The sequence below is a fragment of the Uloborus diversus genome, chromosome 1 (assembly GCF_026930045.1).
Source record: "Uloborus diversus isolate 005 chromosome 1, Udiv.v.3.1, whole genome shotgun sequence".
Taxonomy (NCBI): Eukaryota; Metazoa; Arthropoda; class Arachnida; order Araneae; family Uloboridae; genus Uloborus; species Uloborus diversus.
This window is the reverse complement of record NC_072731.1, coordinates 185,650,583-185,672,900: the sequence shown is the minus strand read 5'-3', so window position 1 is coordinate 185,672,900 and position 22,318 is coordinate 185,650,583. Positions and strand designations below refer to the sequence as shown.

The following is a 22,318-nucleotide window of genomic DNA, read 5'->3' as shown; positions in this document are numbered from 1 at the left end:
TTGATATCATTTTGAAAGAAATTTATTGAAGTTTTTAGATTGTATGTCTAGTTTTGGGAATTATGCATAGTTATGTTTAAAATTTATGAAGAATAAGAGGAATTTCTGATTTTGATTTCTTACTTAAAAAATGTAACTTTTTAAATAGCAAAAACTGTTTAAAACATGAAGATTATCCACTTGGTTTCTATTTATAGCGTTCAATTTGCTTTTTTCTAAACAAATATTGGGGAGGGTGGCCCAAAGCGGGTAGGCCTTCGTATGCCCCTCCCCCACATGGCCTGTAACTGGCAATGCATACGTATGTCGTGTTTACATGAACACCCCCCCGAGTTTTAATCAGTCTCAGCAGTGAAGCGGCATGGCGCATCCAGGCTTAAAATTAAAAAAATGATGTATTTCTAAAAAAAAATGAAGTTTTGTAACTTGTGATTAGTCGAAGACCAGCTAATTTTTTTGATTGTCAATAATATTACATTATTCTGACACCATCCACCTAAAAACTATGATAGCAATTCTTTTTTGAACTTAAGGTTAACTTTTGAAATAAAAAACGTGCCTTCAGGCAAAGCAGATATAGGATTTAATCATATATTTATTTATAATTTCTTGACTCGTGTGCTGACTTAGATTTTCTATTTCAATAGGATGAGTGTAGCTTAAAAAAATTATTTTTTAGGGTGGCAATCAATTAGTCTATTAATTCAATCAGTTATTTCTTTATGTTTTATAAACAAATGTGCTGACATTTAATTGGATAAGTACAACTTTTTTTTTTGTATTTTTTATAATGGCAGGTAGCTAGACAATTATTTTAATCATTTATAACTTCATATTTGATTTCAAATGTATCAAATCACAATTAATTAAGCTTGCCTGCTTTAGGCTCCCTCGTAGGGCAAAGCGGGTTTTTCAAATGTTTGTAAAGTTTGATGATGAATAAATATTGTGTTTGAAACAATACGAAAATCACTTTTTATTTTGAAGTTCAAGAACCCTGCTAGCAAATAAAACCGATATTATTGCGATAAAAATTCCTAAACTACAATTTTCAAGTCCCCCATTCAAACTTAGCTTTTTGACTCCGAAGCCCCTAAAATCAAACCACTAACAATTTTGACCCCTGTAGAGCTCAGATGCAGGCCATCCCTAGCAATCCAATCCCGTTTACATTGACTCCATACATCAATGAACCTGATACTACGCTTTTTGCAAATTGATTTAAGCATCAGGTTCATACACCTAGCGCATTGATTTAGCCAGCTCCTATGCACTCCATACCTGGGAAGCAAACCAACCACTTGGACATTGGTCGAACAGTTGTTTGCTTTGCCAACAGGGACTCCCATTCCTTTGAAAACTCCTCATTTTTACTGTGGCCTACATCATTTGTTCCCACCCACAAAGTAACCATAAGATACAGCTTCATATCAATTTTCTTTTTTAAATCTGATTGGCTGCGCTGTTTATAAGGTATTCTGGGAATGCAAAATGGTAGTAACACCTTGTTCCAACCAGATTAAACTAGTTTCCTTTGTGTTTGATGACATTTACATGCAAAACTGTATCATTTTTACTTTGTATTTTGCTTGTTATCAACATGGGACAAACAGCAAGAGAAAGAATGAGAGATTATAGAGATGAAATATCTCAAGAAAAGAAACGTATGTATAAGAAAAGGGATAGAGAGTATAAGAAAGCTTATGATAACAGAAGTATGTTAAAGAAAAATATTGATAGGGAAAATGATAAATTGAGGAAAAGAAGACAAAGGGAGAAGAAAAATACATTAAACAGTTCTGAATAACCAAGTAAAGATAAATTTAGTATGAATCTTTGGAGTTGTATAATTAATATTACAGTGTTAGTTAAAAATGTTTTTTTTTATTGTTAACGTTAGAAGTTTAAATTTTTACTCTTGTTAATTGTTTTAAACATTTAATAAAAACATTGATTTGTGCACTGTCACAGGAAAAACATAAATAAAAATAAAATTTTTTAAATTGTGTTATAAATAGTTTATTGTCATAACTTATATATTGAAATATATACTTATTGTCATAAGTAATAAGTTTATTGTGATAAAATCAATTGATCAATAAACACTTGTTTTATTGATCAATTGATTTTATGAAAAGTTTTACTGAACGCACATTTAGAGTAAAAATTGTTAGAACCCATTCGAGGTTTAAAAAAAGAAGAAAAGAAAAAAAAAAGGACCCAGATACGATGATGTAAAGCATAAATAGCAACTTATTTTTCTTGTGTCTCATGTCTGCTGTGCATATTGAGAATTTACTTTAATATTCTGTTATTCAAACTCCTTTTATCATTTCAATTTTGATCTTTGTATTTTCTTTAATAAAATTACGTGTTTTTGTGTTCAGTTCTTTCATTTGTTTCAATCTTCCTTCCCTCTTTAAAGTTTAAAGTGTTGATATTTTTTGTATAAAGCAAAACAACAGAGTTTTGCTAAGTAAGTGTTTTTAGTTGGTATGTTTTGAATGTATTGTTGCTAGAGAGTATGGTTTGATTCAATCTCATCCATACCCCTCTCCCTCCAAGGTCAATACATTTCGAAAGAGAGCAGCATTTAAAAATGAAGGGGGGGGGGGCGGACATGGCTTTGTAAAATAAAGAGAAAGATACAAATAAGAAAAAAAAAGGAAACAACTTTCAATATTGGCTTGTTTTACCACCAACATAAAAATTGTCAGGATAACAAAAGGACCCCCCCCCCTTTTGCTGAGTTGGTTTAAGTGCAGCTTAAGTTATTTGAAAATTTACCCTAGTTATCTCCTTGATTATTACACCCTGATGTCCTTCTTCTCATCAGGATTTAAGGAAATTATAAAAGTTTTTCTAAAATAGTATTTTGGGTAGTATTATTCTCATCCAAATGATAGTTTTTGGACACTGCGGTTTGATGTGTATTTGTAACGAGAACTTCTTTAACTTTATTTAGGAACTGCTGTCCTTCTTCTGATTGGGATTTTTAGGTACTGTTATTTTCATTCTGAATCTGATGGAGATTTTTGTGTAATCAAATGATGATTTTTGGGAGCCTTCCTCTGTAATCTGAATTTGCAATTTTAGCTATATTTCTCCTTATAAGTTTAAAGGGTCAATGTAGCAAATGACCATCATCACACCTTTCTCCTCCAAGAAGCGATGATGCAACAATCGAGATAGCTCCGCGAAATGCAGGGCCTAATATGATAGTGTTCCAGATTTTAAAGGGAAATATGGACTTTAATTCAGCTGACTTAAGAATGGATATTTTAGAGATTGTCAGTGCAACGCTGGGAGGATTTTCAGGAACTAAAATTGTTTTTGAGCAATCACGATTGCTTATTGTTTTCATTTGACCGTCCTTGATGTTGTGGTTCCTTTTTCAAATTGGACCAAGGGCCTCTGCAGATGCGCCTCCTCTGATCCTGACCAGTGTCCCCTGGAATCCGGTGGCTACACACACACGCGTGCGTCTTTACACACACACACGCCTACGTGAATACACGCAGGTCTACGCACACACACAAGCCTAGCCTACACATGCACGCACGCCTACACACACACACACAACTATACACACGTAACCGCACAGGAGGAGGGGCAGACTTATGGGGACTGGAGCCGTTTCTAGAAACAATAGCTCCAATGAGTAGGATCCTGCTGAAACCCGTGATTGCAAAAAACATAATTTGAATTCAAAATTTCAGAATTCAAATTAGTTTTTTCTCTTTTTTTTCTTTTAGGCTGAATATGTGTCACTTGGCATCGCTTTTATAAATGAGGTAACCAACGCCGGGAGACATAGCTAGACGCTAGAGTGTAATAAACTAATGGAGTTTCATTAATGCATTCTGTTTCCAAATTTTAGGCAGTTCTATTTTTTTCTACATCGGCAAGGACGGAGGAAAAACATCAGTGCTTATTTATGGAATCTAAAAAAAATGGCGATGACAATTGAAAAAAATGCCAAGAGTCTCAGTCATGGAAATCTTTTCAAACTTTTCAAAAGTACTGCTGGGAATGAATTTTAGCATAAAAGTAATCTCTTCTACTCTACTATAGAGTTTTCTTTTTTTTTTTTTTGTTTTGAGTTCTTAAATTGTGAAAACAGCGACTGCAGCGACAGCATGATCGCTGGTATCTCCCTTTAAATCTCACCATAGGCAAAACCGTGGTGGGTATCTCTAGCTTTTCGCTTCATTGCAAGTCATAAAGCTATTTTTACGAAACCTTGTTTTGTATTTTTTTAAGGAATATTTAATATATTTTTATATGTTTTTCAACAACTAGATGGCAGCACCACTCAATCTTATTGTTGCGTTGAAATCGAAACCTTGGAAAATCGAGACAAGAGAAATCGTTCCAACTTTTTTAAAGGTTATTTTTTAATTTTTCAAGTTGCTTTATCTTTCCTAATGCCCGCCTTTTTACTTCCGCTTTTTAATTGTTGCCTAAAATAATGAAGAATAACCGTAGTTGTAAAGTTAATTTTGTTAATAAAGTTAACAAACTAATTTCTAGCTGAACTTCGCATATAATTGTGGATTTTGGGCATTTTAAACTTTTCAAATAATGCAGGGTTTCGAAGTTTTATTTGATTCAAATCAAGTCAACAGTTCAAACGCGTTTTGAAAAGCTTTTTTTTTCCCGTATGTTCAAAAGTTTTTAAATTCGAGCATACTAACTTGTAATTTTTGGAGCAGATTAACGGTAAACACAAGCTGTTCTCTTTCTCTCTATTTAAGAGCAATGCATTTATAATTTATATTAAAAACGAAAGTGAATACTTTTTTTTTTGTTTGTTTGTTTTTGATAAGGATAAGTAACTGGAAAATAAGTTTTACATTTTAAAAAGGTTTTCATTCAAATAAATTTTAATACGAAAAAATTAATTTTTTTTTTTAATCTTAAGACTTTTTTAGAGGTGTTTGTAATCCGGAATTTCCGAAAATTTTGGTTTTCCGTTTCCGATAATGACAACACATTCTAAAAAGACTTTGAATTGATTAATCTTCATTGAAAGGTTATTAAAAAAAGACTTTGAAAATGATTTTTATCAAAAATTTCAGGGATTTGTGTATGCATATCTGAAGAGTTTTTACGGGGGGGGGGGGGAGAGCTTCCGAAAGTATCACTTTCCTCAGAAAGTTTTACTTGAGTCCACTATCACCTCTGGACCTTTCTATACGTTTGGTTCGCACTAAAAAGTATTCAATAAAAGTAAAAATTGAGCATCTGATTCATTGATACAGTGCTCAAAAATTGCAGTTGATCTTAATACCTTTATATTTACGTTAATTCTAAAGCAGCCAATAAAATTTGAATATTGGATTAAGGAAAAAAAACCTGGCGGTATAGTAATAGTTAATCATACCAAGCACTATACCGCCTACTTCTTCACCCAAAATTTTTAATTAAAAATTTTTTGGCTGCTCAAATTAAAATATGAAGTTATTAACTGCAATTTTTCACTAATGTAATCCAGAAACCATATATTTATTTTATTTCGTACTTTTTAGTGTGAACCAAGCTTATATAAATAATCATTAGATTTAAAAAAATTATTATTTTTTATTACTTTTAATATTAGGTGTTCGAGTGGATGGTTCTTAAAAATGATTCTTTGAAATTTTTATGGATGCACTTACTCAGTGGTTGGAAGAAGCGACGCTACTTTTTTTTTAGTAGTTTGTAGTGTAGCGCACCACTTTTTAACAAGAAGTTCTGTCTAGAACTAGACGAGCCTACTTTCCCGTATACCCATACTACTTTCTAGTACCTGATCAATATACGCAAAAATAGCTAAAATCGCGAATTTTTTCAAACATATTTTTAAAATACTTTAAGCTGATTTCTAGGAATAAAATATTCCTCACTCATCTAAAAAAATCGATGCATAAAAAAAAAAAAAAAAAAGCATCAATTTTTAAACAAAGCAGCTAATACACTTTTTTCCAATAAAAAAATCTTTAACAGCTTTCAAAACGAAAAAATTATAATTAAAATTCATAAGCTCGTTAAAATAAATACATCATATCAAAATAATAAAAATATCGTTTCTTTTTCCCCTGTTGCCAAAAAAATTTTTTTTAATGAATTAATGCACTTACCAAAATAAATAAAAACAATAAAATGTCAACTTAAAGAAATAATTTTCATTTTCAAAAAAAAAAAAAAAAAAAATCGTCTGCGCATATCTTTATGTAGAAACATAAATGACTTCGAGTTTATTCGCCGAAAACTGAATACCTCATAGACTAATAATAAGAGTAGACCGAGCTATGGCAACCCTTTTGCTGCTCATAAACCAAACCATGTGACTGGTGGATATCCTAGTAACTGCGGGCGTTAATCGTAGCAGACGATCAACGCCAGCGCGAAATAAAATAAATAGAATTGATGGAACATGGAAGAATGATCTTTTATGGAGTCCGATTTGTAAATTTGTTATTCTAAGTTGTAAACATTTTGTTAATATAGTGAGTTTTTCGTTTAGATAGTATTGTGCATTTTCTTTAGTCAATTTCAATAACTCTCTAAGCAATAAAAGATGCAAGCGACCAAGAGGAATCAGCAAACGGTAAGATTTTTACCTACAATTTCAATTTAAGATAACGATTAGTACATTTTTGCGTTAACGCAAAACGTTTACGCCATTTCGTTCACGCCAACGCTGACAGCTCCAAATGAAATAAAAGTTACCGAAAACTGATCAAAAACAATTACTAATGTCAAAATAATGCATAACTAAAAGAAAAACAGTTCAATCTCTGCACCTGGAAGTTTTTTTTAATGAAAACACATTGTCTTAAAATACATGTCAAGTGCCAAACTATAGATAATGCTGCCATCTAGCAACCATGCTGCCAAAGTCTTCGCCAAGCCCTTCCACTAGTCACATGATACATCTATGAACCAATTTTCTTTATCAGCAAGAATGAGAAAGCTCGGTCTACTTTTATTATTAGTCTATGGAATACCTAAATTAAAACTTTAGCGTAAAAATAAAAACAAGTCAGATCAACAATAATTATTTCACAGTCAAAACCATAGCTGCGGAGTCGGAGTCGGAGTCAATCTCATTTTGAGATAAAGGAGTCGGAGTCGAATATCTAAGAATCGGAGTCAGTCATTTGTCCTCCGTGTATAAATTTTTGCCAAGGCTACGAAGTCAGAGTCGAAGTCGGGGAGTCGGAGTCCGATTAATTGTCGGGCACAGGAGTCGGAGTCGGAGTCAAGTGCCCCTAAATTCTCGGAGTCGAAGTCTGGAGTTTGGCGTCAAGAGCTATTTCCAACAAAATTTGTTTGAAGTAAATCCGCCTTCAAGTACGGAATCTACATTGACTTTCAGTTTCCCCGTAGGCGCTAATGTTAAGGGATTTGAACTGTTCAAAATTGAACGGAAAATTGTTCAAATCAAAAAGATATTTTATATACAAGTTTTTCATCAAACGCTTTTTCCTACAAAATTTGTTTGAAGCAAATTCGCCTCACAGTTCGGAATTGCTTTGAATTTCCCCGTAGGCGCTAATGTTAAGTTTTTTTGAACTGTTCAAAATTGAACAAAAAATAGTTCAAATCAAAAAGTGAAATATGGGAATGAGGTGTCCTCGTCGAGATCTTTCGAACAAAAAAATGTTTGTTCGAATCGGACGATTCATTCAAAAGTTATTGGGGGGGGGGGGCGACAGACAGACAGACCGACTGACATTTTTCCCCATCTCAATACCCTACTTTCCAATTTTTAATTTTTCAATATTTATTTAATTATTTTATTTATTTTTGACTTTTTTTTTCTTTTTTGCGATATTTTTAAGAAGCATTAAGCCTTCTTTCATGCTTTTTTCTTCTTTTTCTGACTTTTGCTGGGAAAGTAGGCTAAAAATAGTAGTTTAGTAAGTAGTGCGATACAAAAAAAAAAAGTTAGTATCGATTTCTGGGAACTACTTTTAAATGAAGTTTTTTGTTTTTAAAAGAAACATGGTTCAAGCGAATGTGATTGGTGCAAATCTTACGCAAGTAGATCAGCGGATGCAATGAGAAATAAGAATCACAAAAGTACGAACTGACCTCAGCCATATCATTTTGACGCCATACGTTCTATCAGTTAGACGCCAATACTTCGTTTGGCATCGTAATTTTTATATTTCGCAAATATTCGCATTGAATAGAGCGTGGCGAAGATAGAAAAGAATAAGTGAAAACTGCAAATTTAGTAGCACATTTGTGTTTTCTGATATCCGAGAATGTCCCGTAGATGAAAGTTTAAAATTTCAATGGGATTTTTGTTCCAATATTCAAAAAATATGGAAGTTACTGTACATGTTATAGAAGAGGATGATATTGAACTACCTTGTACGTCTTACAATAAATATTTGTGTTAAATAAAAGTATGAAAACGGATTTTTTTTTCTCGTTTCGTGCAAACTTTGCCCGAAAAGCAAAAAGCTTTCGGTATCAATGTCATCCAACTATAATTTAAAATTGCATTTTGAAGTAAGTCCTTAATGATGTTTTATATTTCGGATAGCTTACTCATTAGGTTTAAAAATGCCTGATACCTGTCTAATAATGCCTGATACCTTATTTGCTCCGCTTTTAGCGCCGAATATCTGGTAATATATGAGAACATTTTTTCAAAGTAACATCAGCATTCTCTCTTTTAATCTCCATAAGAATTGGAATGATAGCTTCAGAAAATTCCACTCTGGGAAAAAGTTTTCCCGTCAGTGCCTTAATACTAGGCTTGCCAGATTGCTGAAATGTTCAACCGGGACACAGGAGTGACCCCCCCCCCCAGAGTCGCTAGTATTAAAAATAGTACACACTCCTGGCTCATTTTAAGAATGTTTTATAGCGCAGTTTATTCTCAATGATATGAATAAATGATTACTAATTACGAATCTAAAACAAGGGTAATAAAAAATGACGTAAGCAGATAAAATTTGAACACTCCACATCTTAGATGTAATTATTTACAATTGATTTTAGTCAAAAAAAAAAAAAAAAAAAAAAAAAAAAAATTTATATATACTTTTCATTTTATAGAACTTTTTAGAGTCTTTTTTTTTTGGTTCTAATCTTGTAAAATCCTCACAAGCTAATCAGGTTCTAATTTTTCAAGTCAATTTTACAACTGATAAAGTAATTATCCTAAGTAATCCTTCACAGTTCATTACTTTTGGACCTTTTTTGGTCATCTGTAACCAAATTTATCTTTTTCCGGGACGCGAAATAAACCGGCTGGGACACCAGGGTTTTGTCTGAAAACAGGGACTGTCCCGGTCAAACCGGGACGTCCGGCATTCCTACTTAATACCCATATCAGCATCAACCATTCTCAAACAACGTAAACGGCAAATTTTAAAGTCCCGATTAGATTAAATTGAAAATATGAAACATTCTATGAGACGAGTGCAACATTTTTTAACGTCATTAAAAATATGGTCACTTTTACTGCAATGAATGGAAATTAAAATTTCCTGGTTTTAAGGAATAATTTCTCTGTAATCCTTTAAACTTTTTTTTTTTTTTTTGTCAAAATGTCATTTTATCACCGATAGAATTGCCCTGAACTAAAAGGCATTATTTTTTAACATTGATCGCTATAAAATGCAATGTTTCAAAAAATTAAAATGAGAAAGAAGAAACAAATGATAAAGCTAAAAGACGCAAGAATGCCAACGAAATTAAAACTTGAATAACTTAAATGAGAAGAAATTTTCGAACTCGAATTAAATCGCTCGTAACTTTTTTCTAGTTGAGATAGAAGCTTGGTTCTTCAACCATAGGCCTGGTTAGATCTGGGGTAATGTATAGAACGAAAACAAAAACAAAAACAAACAAACAAAAAAAAAAAAAAAACTTGCTCTTTCTAACGATTATAAATATGTGCGGGTAATTTTTCACCCACATATTCGGTAAGTAATGTAAAAATCGGGTCTTAATTTAAAATTGGGAAAAAAAAGAAAAAAAAAAACTCTGTTCGAAAATTTTTCGTCCAAAACTTTCCGTTTGCTAAAGGGATTAAACTGATAATTTCAGCTAAATCGGTTGGGTAGTTGTCGAGCTTTGCGCGTTCACACTAACAGACGCTTTTTGGAGACTTAATTTTATACTATGTAGAGACATAATAAATATCGCAATAAATATATAAATAAACAAAATTAAAAAAAAAAGCAAAGTGCCAAATAAAAAAAAAACTATTTTCAAATCCATTTGATCATGTCGACAAATTTTTATTATAAAAATTAACTCCAATGTATGTATTCACTTTCTCTGAACCCAGTCTAAGTCTATTGATTTATTCAAATGGGATCGTTTCTAAAATTTTAAAAGTATTTTTTTCTGAAAGAGCATGTTTAAAAACATAGGATCTGATCATTTAAAAAATAATTTATTTAAGTTTAATATTTTTAAAAAATTACTTAAATTGGTGCGCTTTCATTGTTTACGTTTCTGTCGTGTGACATCACAAATGATGAAATGCCATTCAGTGTTGCCATTCACGGAGCAAAATATTTAATTCGCATCTTTACTTACGTATATTGGCAACGATATGGTTGATAGCAAGCTTAGAGCGCAATATTTAACCCGCTTCTTTATTATCATAACGTGGAAACGTGGTAGAAAGATGCGCAAAATTGCATCATTTGTGACGTCATAAAGACCACGCCTTGTTTTCAAAATCGGACATTTTAAAAGATTAATTAAAAAATAACTGTTGGGAAAATAAAAATATTTTCTGGGTCCATGTTATTTTTTTTACTCATTCTATCAATTTCAGTGACTAAAAATAGTACCTTTGACTGAAGGAAACAACCCCATTGTAGAAAACAGTACCGAATTGCACATTAATAGCATACATTAAAAAAAGTAATAAATTTGTACATAAATAAACTTTGAAACATCATCAGGACTACGCCTAAACTTGATTTTCGAAGCCATACGACCATATCAACAAATTTTTATCAAAAAAATCAATTCTGAAGTATTCACTTACTCTGAATTATCCACTTTAAATATTTTTTCCCTGTAATTATAAAACATGAGACGTATTTTTGAAACGTTATCGTGAATGATAAGATTCAGAAATAATTGACTTCATTATGCCACGTAACTCGAAAAGTTTATCGATTCTGAGAGAGATCAGGATGCATTTGTAATTTTACCGTGAATATGTTTAATTAAATAACATAGATTCAAAAAAGAAAGAAGGAAAATAAAACACTTAATTTGTAGCATTTTATTATAATATCGTAAAAATTGTTGACAAACTACAAAGTTGTCATGGAATGTTTTGAGATTAAAAAAAAATATTTTCGTATTTTGTGGTACTTTAAAAAAATGTTATCTATTACTATTATGTGACCCTATATGGGTCATTCCATACGAAATGAGCAAAATTCGCAAAAAAGTGGTGGCCGCAAGGTAACAGATTTTTATGAAATTTGGTATACAGGTTCCTTTTATGCCTATATAAAAAAATCTAAAATATTTTTGCTTAAAATTTTTTATTTGAATAGTTACATGCGATTGAAAATTGGTCAAATTGAACAGCATTCTCATAAATGCTAAATGTTGCACTTTTGAAGGCTTGTATATTATTAACTATTGAATGAAAACATAAAAGTTATATGTTGTTGCCATCTATGGAGTAGAGTAATTAATCTGATGTCAGTAAAAATTTTCAAAGTTATTATAGTTAACTTTTAACCGAGTTTCAAAAACTGAAAATATTTCAATTTTCTCATAATTAAGCATTTTATTTTTTAATCTCAATCTTTAAGGAATGCATTAGTTTTGATCAAATTAATACCCAATAATGTGCTAAGTATCATAAAAGAAATACCTTACTTTTGAAGCTGTATTTTAACTCCTTTGTCTTCAAAAGCAGTTTTAAACTTAGTGACATTTTGTAAAATGATGATTTTCCCCTTCACGTACACACAAAAATTCAAATGAGGGAAAATTCAAACAACTTTAAAATTTTACAAGAATATAGAGCTGTGTTTCTACTATTCGCTTGAAGAAAGTCGAAATTGGTTTTTGATTTCCAAACGTAAAATAAAATTCAGAAAAATAGCTTTTTTTTTTGTTTTATGGGTAAATCCATACAGGTTCAACGAATGGATGCCCTCGACCATTTTTAATTTTTTTTGAAATTCATATTCCTAAAAGCTGCATATGAAAGATGTTTAAAACCACTTTTATTTTTTCTCTCAACTGGACCTTTGATTGTTTAGAGGTCATCAAAAGTGATTTTCGTAGTCAAAAATGCTACTTTTAGACCTTTGCATTTTGGCCGAAATCTATTTGAATTACATTTATGACAGTTAATTTAACGCTTTGCTGTTAAAGTGCATAAGTTGATAGTCTTACATACTGAGTTACGTAGCTGTAAGTTAATAATTAAAATAATGACAACAGGTTAAATTTCAAGGCCAAATGTAAAAATTTTACTCATTTCAAAGGGTTATAACTCACGTGACGGAAACACAAAATGAAATACGACAAAAACTAATCACTGGAACCATGCTAAAAAGAATATGTAACTGTTGCTGTGTGTTTGTGCACCCTTTATAGATTATAGCCCCTCAAAAATCGGAAAAATGACGAAAATGACATTTTTAGACCCCTATAAACCAAAAGGGGATGGAATTAAAAATAAAATTTCCTGGCCAATTGAATATTCCGTTCAAGTACTATACATGTTATACATATTGTTTTTTGTATTTGGTTTGTAAAAAAGATATAGGTCTTTGAAATTGAGCAATTTTGCTAGTCAATTTACACACTAAAACAGAAATAAAAAGTGTGAAAACTTCATTGCACCTTCTTAAATTACGTATATTGTGCCCTATATAATACACTAGCATTCCCGTACCCGGCATTGCTCGGGTAATGGTGAGAAGAGGTTAACAGTGCTTGGTGCACCTACTTTCGAAAATCCCCTATAATAATTACTTATTACCTATAACTTTTTCAAATTTGGGGAGGATCCCGGGGCCCCTTGACTCCTTATATATATGCCCTTGTCCTTAACCGATCTTAAACTGTTACTAACGATCCTTTTAAAGTATTGATTATCTTTGCAAACCAGGCCATCCACATTTTATTGTTATACCTATGTTTAAGCAAGAACTTCTTTGTATACAACATTTTTAGTTTTTTTTTCTGGTGCTAAAAGCTACATAACATTGGCCGTGTGAAAAAAAGTCTCCTCTTTAAATCGATCCCTGCTACTTTTAATGTCTGTCCTTGTGACTTATTAATGGTTATTGCAAAACAAACTTTAACAGGAAACTGCACTCTTCTAAATTCAAAAGGGTAGTCCGCCTGTGATGATGTTCTTAAAAACTTTGTTTCTAGTTTTGAAAAAAGGAAAGCAAAAGACAGAAACATTATGATTTGACTTGAGAAAAGCCTCGAAGAATCACGTGAGAAACAAAAACATTATCAAATTTATAGTTCGCTACGACCAAAAGTTGAGATGAAGTACTGAATAATGATTTGAATTGAGGAAAGCCTTCGAAAATAAGGGATTTGAATTTCATTGACAGGTTTTAATTTCGCAGAAATTAAGGGGTTTTAATTAATTTCTCCCGAACTAATTGAGATTTCGAAAAATCCTTTCTTAGTGGTTACTTTCGTAATCATGCGGACATGCCTGCCAAATTTCAAGTCTGAAGCTTCAGCGGTTTCGGCTGTGCGTTGATATATGAGCCGCTCAGAAGCCAATGCGGTTAAGTCCAAAACACAAAAATTGAGAAAATTAATGTTTTTTGATACATTAGTTTTTAAAATTCTTGGTTTATTAATTTAATTAGAAAAGTGTATAAAATCTTTTTTCGAAATGTAAACTCTGCAAAAAAACAAGATATGTACAGGATGTGTAAATAAAAACGTAAGTATTTATTGAAATAATGACAGCATCTTAAAAATTTTAGGACTTATACCTTTTGGCAGATGAAAAATATAAGAAATTTATTTAAAAATAATAAAATAACATTTATTGTCATAAGTTTTATGTTTATTCATAATAACAAAAACCATCTTCTTACAAGTTATTTAAATGTAAATCTTGATCTCCATGTGTTGTCCTTAATGTCCTGTAAAAGTAGTGTTTAATTGGAGGTATATACTTTACTGAACATATGATGTCTTTTTTTGTTTCTCTTGAAATTGTTCTGAATATAGGTTGAGTTATATTTTTTAAATTTACTGGCCTACCTTTTTTTTATTTATTTATTTAAAATCAATTACATGAAAGGTATCATCCTCGTCAAAATTATGTTTGAACTTAATGCTGCTTGGGTTCCAATTTTATGCATCTCATATTAAGCCAATTGACTGTTAATCCACTTGTTGATTTTTTTCTGTTGATAACAGCTTCTTCCAATGGTCTTGTGAAAAGAAATTCTCATGGATTCTTTTCGACAACTCTGAAAGGGTTCTTCCTTTTACTATTTTGTATTATATGATACCAGTCACTAGGGTTATAAATATACAGAATTTTTTTGCATAAGCTTCTATAACTGCAAAATCAGCATCATTGGGCAAATAACTGTGCCCACTTAATAAAAATTTAAGTTCAATTGATTCAGCCTTTATGTCTTCACTCTGAACCAATTTCATTAAACTTAACACAGTTTTTATATTTCGATTCTGTCCTGAACATGAATCTGAATACATTATAATTTTTTGAAAATCCTTTGCGTACAATTTAATGTGTGTTCTAACTACAGACTCGGCTTTTGTTTTTAAACACAATTTATTTCACAGCACAGGAAAGAAAGTTTGATGAAGATATTTACAGTGATGAAGATGACTCATTTTGATCTTATGATCCGTACATCTTAAAAATGAATATATAACACAACTCTTTTCGTAACGTATGCGCAACGTAATTCTACAAGAACGCTAATAATTTTGTTACCATTTTTCAAAACCAAAAATGGGTTGCCAGATCTCAAGTTTGAATATGATACAACGAAAACAGGAAATACAAAATTTGTTTGGAGTGGTAACATCCTCCCACCTTTTGTATTGTGCACATATCGGCTAAAGCAATACAAAATGAAAACCAGAAAATATAGTATCATGCAATCAACATGAAATTTCAATACTTATGAAAACACTTGACTAATAACTACTAATGAATATAACAATATCTAATACTAAACTAATTAGATTTTAACTATAATAATGAGATAAAATAAAATTAAAGTCATTAGTCCAATCTATAAGTCCAGGCGTTTCACAGGAACAACTCGTCGACCACATCGCGTTTGTTTCACAGCCTGTAATTTTTCTTGGGGGAATGCTTCAGGTTGACAGCATTTTTCATTTGAAGCAACAGGTACTCCAATATCATCATCAGTAATATCAGAAGCATCTTCCACATTTTCGGGTATATCTTTGGAGATATCATTGGAACTAATTTCCAAAGGATAGACTCTTTGAACTGGACGGATGATTTCTCCATTAGCCACACGTAATCTAACTACTCGTTCGATGTTATCCTTACCTTGATATAGTTTGATGACACGTCCTAAAGGCCAATTTAAACGTTTTGTGTTTTCTGAGCCAATGAGAACAATATCACCTGGTGACAGGTTCTGTCGTTTGGTAGATAAATGAGGATTCCGTATAAGTTCTGCTAAATACTCCTTTTGGAATCGTTGACGTAGCTGATAACGTAGATTCTGCAGGTATCGAATGCGATTACGTAGATGTCTGGTATCTACGATGTCCAAATCCACAGTTTCATTTCCTTTTATGTCTTGTATAAAGTCAGAAGGTTTGATAACCCTCAACTCATTCGGATCATCATAAACATATGTAAGAGGACGTCCATTAACTATGCTTTCACATTCACATAGTAAAGTCACCATTTCCTCGTAAGTGACAGAAGCACGGCTTAATACCTTTCTCAAAAGTTCTTTAACGGTGCGGATCATTCTTTCCCACCAACCTCCATACCATGGTGCTGTAGGGGGATTGAAGTGCCATTTAATCTGTTGGATAGCACATTCAGATGTTATTTCTTGCCAGTTGAGGGAGCTGAGAGCTCTAGTTGTTCCCAAAAAATTAGTTCCGTTATCAGTGTACATAATAGAACTACGTCCTCTTCTAGCAAAAAATCGTCTCATGGCTTGCATAAATGCTTCAGTAGACAGGGATGTCACCAACTCTAAGTGAATAGCACGATATACCGCGCACGTAAAAAGCACTATCCAAGCCTTTTGCCTTCCTTTCAAATAAACAGGACCTGCCAGATCAGCCCCAGTCACTTGAAATGCAGCTACACGATTGATCCTATCAATAGGAAGAGGAGCAGGAACAACTGGTACTACAGGTTTTGATGTATACCTCTTACATGTCATACACTTCTGTAAAACTTCTCTAACAACTTTCCGTCCCCGAGGAATCCAAAATCGGTCACGTAGATGAGACAAGGTAGTTTGTACGCCTGCATGGTGAAGTGACTTATGAGTATATTCTATGAGTCTTCTGACAATTGGATGATCTGGCAAAACTATGGGTCGTACAAAATCTTCTGGATCTTGCCCTAGGATTAGCCTTGATTGAACTTTCAATATTTCATTTTCTACGTAAAACTGAATTGTCTGAGAGTACTTCTCCCTAATGTCAGTTGGCCATTCTGATTGTATTATTCGTATCAGAGTTTCCTCACCCCTTCGAATTTCTTCGTATGACAGCTCCTTGGTCAACTTGCAAGAATTCACTTTGATATTCTGGCAAAATCTCAATACCCAGGCTATCAAGCGGATGATCCTTGGATAACTGGAAAAGTATAAAAATCTATTTCCAAAATGCTCCTTTGCTTCAATATTTAGATTAACAGCTACTGACTTCCGTCGTTCTAACATCGCTTCGTCAGGAAGAATGATCTCAGTGTAAGGCCAAAATTCTGGACGTTCATAAAGCCACTTTGGACCCTCCCACCATTGACTCCGTAAAAGTTCAGACCAATCACATGAGCGGGAAGGTAAGTCTGCTGGGTTGACATCTCCAGGGACAAATCTCCAATCTTCTATGTTTGTAAGTTCTCGTATTTCTTTCACTCTGTTACCTACAAACGTATTCCAGGGTTCTGTTTTAGTAATCCATCCCAGAACTATCATGGAATCTGTCCAAAAATACGTCTTTAAAGGCAAATTAAATGTTTCTAATATTGTTGAAGCAATTCTAGCTCCAATAGCGGCTCCTAAAAGCTCCAATCGTGGAATTGTTGGTCTCTGAAGAGGAGCTACTCTAGCCTTTGCTGAAACTAATGAGACTCTCACTTCCTCCTCTTCTCCACATCGTAGAAAGGCACAGCAGGCATACCCATGAGCCGATGCATCTGTAAATATGTGTAAACTGGCCCTTTCGAAAGTTCCATGCAATATCCTACGAGGGATCCTACATTTCTGGATAAGATCTAAATGCTTTGCCCACCGTTGATAGCGTAACTGCATTTCGGAAGGCAACTGTTCGTCCCAGTCCAACTTATTGCGCCAAGCTTCTTGGAGTAACAATTTTGGTAACAGTGTCGCAGGAGATGTGAAACCCACAGGATCGTATATGCCGTTAACAACGGAAAGTAATTTTCTCTTGGATACAACTTCAACGGAACTTATATCAGGACCAACACAGTACAGCTCATCAGTCTTTGTATCCCACTCGAGACCAAGAACATTTTGACGTTCCTGGTTCTGATCTCCACTGTGAGCCCAACATCTTAATTCAAACGAAGCAGCATTCATTATCTTCATCGTCTCAGTCTTGAACTCCACCAACTCTTCTTGGTCCTCAACGCTGGTAGTCAAATTGTCTACATAGAAACCCTTTTTAAGTTTCTCGACAATCGGCTGAAGAGATTCAAGTTGGTATTCCTTTGAATTAAGGTGGTGACGAATACTAGCATTCAAGAGAAATGGACTCGAAGTCACTCCAAAGACTACTCGACAATGCCTCCAGAATTCTAATTTTGATCGATCTTTGAAATTCCACCACAAGAATCTTAAAAAATCACGATCCTCCGGTTTGACACTCAATTGTAAGAAAGCTTGTTTTATATCAGCAATCACTCCTATAGAACCAGTGCGAAATCTTAACAGAAGTGGGGGAATCTGTTCCGAAAGACTAGGTCCAACACTCAAGCATTCGTTTAGAGAAGCATAACCTGGTCGTTTAAAGGAGGCATCGAAGACTGGTCGAACCTTAGTTGTAGCACTTGATGGTTTGATAACGGGCCTGTGAGGAAGATAATGACCAGGTTTCGAAATTTCGTCCTGCGGTACAGCTTCAATTATACCTTCTCTTTGCCACTGTCTCAAAACATCATCGTACACATCGTAGATGTTTTCTTTTAATAGACGTTTTGTTACTGAACGTAGTCTGGATTCAGCGACATCGTACATATCATATACAGGTGGATGTCCAGACAACCAAGGTAAAGCTACTTCATATCGTCCGCCTTCTAGAACTTCTAAGGTTTCTCTGAAATGGGTTAGAGTTTCTTCTTCAAGAAGGATCTTATTTTTTCTTTCTATTGGATCTTTAATTCCTAAAACTTCTAAATCCCAAAATTTTGGTAACTCGGTATTCTGCAGGGTTAACGTGACCATGTTTAAAGTTTCTTTTCTGCTTCCCAGACCAAGTACTGTCCAACCAAGTTTGGTTTCTATTGCTGAAATTCCCGTCTTTGTAGCTTCAATTCGTCCAGTAAATAATGATCCCAGTATATCAGCTCCTAGAAGAACTTGTACAGTTGGTGTAGAATTTCCCAAATCCGTTAATCTTACTCCCCGAGATTCTAGCTCACAAATTAGATTTGTATCCCTAATACGGGGTAGAGTAGTACAAATTTTATGCTGGTCAAGAAATGATACCCTTTTTCTATATTTGCCATCTAAACTTTCAATAAGAACAGTGTATCTTCCGTGCTGCATTTCTGGAGTTATTCCTCCACCAAATAACCCTTGTGCTATGGTTTCTTGTCCAGAAGGAATGAGTTTAAGTTCTTGCACTAAACTTTTCTCAATATATGAACGATGGGATCCGTCATCCATAAGTGCACGAACACATGCTTGATTCCCTTTATTTCGTATTTTTATCATGATAGTTTTTAAATAAATTTCATGATCTGCTGGTTGTAAGGAAAATAAGGCTGTAGTGTTCCTCACATCTGTCATAGCATCTGTCTCAAAATTACGCTTCTCCTTCCCTGACAAATCCGGACAAAGTAAGGCATAATGTCGGCGACCACAAATTTTGCATTTTACATTACTGTGGCACCTTTTTGCCATATGACCTGGTTTGAGGCAAACGAGGCAGCATCTCTTGCGCATTACTTGCGATTTTCTGTCCTCATAATTCATGTCCGATATTTTCTGACATTCCTGACTTGGATGAGAACGATCACAGAAAACACAACTGAATTGTCTTGCGGTTGTGCTTGAAGTTAGTGCAGCAGCAGTAGGCTCATCTCTCGGTACTGGTTTATGGGAATCTTTTCGCTTTATTCCACTTCCAAATGCAGTTTCTGCTAAAGCACGATGCTCTTCGCCTTCGACTTCATGACGTAAGAAAGTCATCATATTTTCAAGAACCTTCTCCTTTGTGAGAACAGAATCCTCTTCTATGACTTCTCTGTTGAGTCTATACCTATCCCAAGCCTTTAAAATCTCGACAGGAAGACATGACTCCACAACCGGGAAAAGCATCGCTGCATAATTAGACGTTGTCACACCTAATGTTTCTAATGCCCGTAAATACGAACCAAGTTTATCGTATAAATCAGTTAGCTTAATGTTTGATTTACTGTTTACTAGTGATAAAAGATCCCGTATATAAACTTCTATCAGTAAATCCTTTCTACCAAATCTGGACTCTAAATGTTCAATAACTTTCGAATAATTGCCCTTAGATGGCGGATAACTTTCTACAATATCACGAGCTTTCGTTTTTGGCTTTAATGATGATAACAAATATTGAAATTTGTCTTCTTCTCTTATATTTTCATTCTCGTGAATATTACAAAATTGTCCCCAAAAAGCCACCCATGATCTAGGCATTAGTTCATATTCCTTTAGGCGTAATCTAGGCAATTTCAAATTATCAGGTGTACATTTACTTGAAATAACAGAATTGCTTTCTTCCTGTTGATTATAATGTTTTTCATATATAACTCTCATTTCTGTGAATCTGTCTCTGTAAGATTCTATCGTATCGTAATCTTCATCCGTGAAATTAATGACTTCTTTAATCTCTTCATCTACTTTAAATAAACGCTCCGCTTTCTCAACGACTTTGTTATACTGAGTGTGAATATCCTTTTCATTATCGGCCTTACTATGGATATCATCAAATGCATTTGCTGCTATTGTAAAAAGGCGCCGTAAATTAGTTCTTTCATTTCGTAATTTTTCTTGCTCAGCAATTAATTTGCGATCAGTCTCGTCTAATTTCGAATCTGTAGCCATTTTATTTATCTTAAAATCACCTTGAACATTAACTGCAATGAATAACAAACGATCACTCACTTACGTAATGCAGAGAACAAGATCCTGTCACCGGACGCCAGTTGTTCTAACTACAGACTCGGCTTTTGTTTTTAAACACAATTTATTTCACAGCACAGGAAAGAAAGTTTGATGAAGATATTTACAGTGATGAAGATGACTCATTTTGATCTTATGATCCGTACATCTTAAAAATGAATATATAACACAACTCTTTTCGTAACGTATGCGCAACGTAATTCTACAAGAACGCTAATAATTTTGTTACCATTTTTCAAAACCAAAAATGGGTTGCCAGATCTCAAGTTTGAATATGATACAACGAAAACAGGAAATACAAAATTTGTTTGGAGTGGTAACAATGTGTTTAGATAAACACGATGACACTTCTTATGAACCCCGCGATGCTTGGGTTATAGGCCAAACATACGTGTAGCCCTCGTTAGTCTTGAAATCATGGCAACCAAGATTGTATACTAATAAGTTTCTCTTGTAATAAACCACTGATGTGGATAGTTTCGGAAATGGTAATGCTTTTTCGAAATCAAAACTGAACATGCATATTTCGTCTGAAGCTCTTAGTCGATCATTAGCCATACTATTACGGGCAATTTCTGCATCTCGCATGTGTTCGTCATGTTCAACTTCAGCTGCATTTTTTTCTTCATCTATTGTAGATTGCTTTTTTATTACCAAATAATCGGATGTTGCACAAGTATCTTTTGAAGGTTGCTTAAAATGTAAGTTAAATTTTGTCGAAAATATATGGTAATAAAACTTTTCCTTTACTGGTACAATTTGCTCTTCATTACATTGTTCGACATACAGGTTATACATTTTTGCAATAGAAAAATCTGAATTCAAGTATCTGCCACTGGGATAATGACTTCTTGTATAATGAATTTCTTGTTTTTCAGTGCTGCCAACAAATATCGAAAGAAGAAGAATAATTTAATTTTTATTTCAAAGTTTATGTAAAAAAATATTAATAAAAGGTGGACTTATTCACAATGGCTTCTGAAATTATTATACAACATGTTCAGAAGCTATTAAAAAAAGGGCTGTCTAACCTAGAAAAAAATAACCAAAGAGTAAATCCTTTAATAACTAAGAAGATTAACATTTATTTTATCAAAATTTCAAAAAATCAGAAAATATCCAAAAATGGACTTAACCGCATTGGCTTCTGAGCGGCTCATATATAAATATATATATGTTATCTCAGGACATTGATTTTTATATATTAAGATGATACTGTAAAAACATATTGTAATTTTCAAAATAATTATTTTAATTTGATAACTTAGAAATATTTGAACATGAATGTGTAGTTTATACTGTATGGAACCTGTATGGATTGACCTTTATGTGAAATTCCGTCAAACATACTTATTCATGGATGAAACAAATTTTCTCAAACTCATAGCCCAATGTCAAATACTATTGTGAATTAGACGAGATGATCCTCTGCCCGTATCTTTAAACTCAGTATGCTCTTTAAGAGCTATTGTTTTCCTATATCATGAATGGGGAGGAAAATTCAACACAATAATTTAGGAAACATTTCAGCAAATACCTGATAAACATGCTTTTGAGAAAATGAAGCATGAAAGAAATGGTTAGTTTCGCTAAACTTACAATAAAAAGAAGTAACTAATGAAATTTTACCTTAGTTCAAATTACTCTAGTAACAAAAATACGCAGGTACCAATGATTAAAATTTAGCAGCATCTAAAAGACACTTCAATATGTTACGTAAAAAAAATTGAGTA

General features: G+C 33.3%; 1 protein-coding gene across 1 annotated transcript; it reads right to left on the bottom strand.

Annotated features, from left to right (window-relative positions):
• Nucleotides 1-15,254: 15,254 nt before the first annotated feature.
• Nucleotides 15,255-18,650, bottom strand: LOC129217668 (uncharacterized). The gene is made up of 2 exons (XM_054851999.1): nt 17,111-18,650; nt 15,255-15,595 (listed from the first exon to the last, which is right to left on the bottom strand). Exons 1-2 carry the CDS (start codon nt 18,648-18,650, stop codon nt 15,255-15,257), a joined length of 1,881 nt encoding a protein of 626 aa, XP_054707974.1.
• Nucleotides 18,651-22,318: the final 3,668 nt, after the last annotated feature.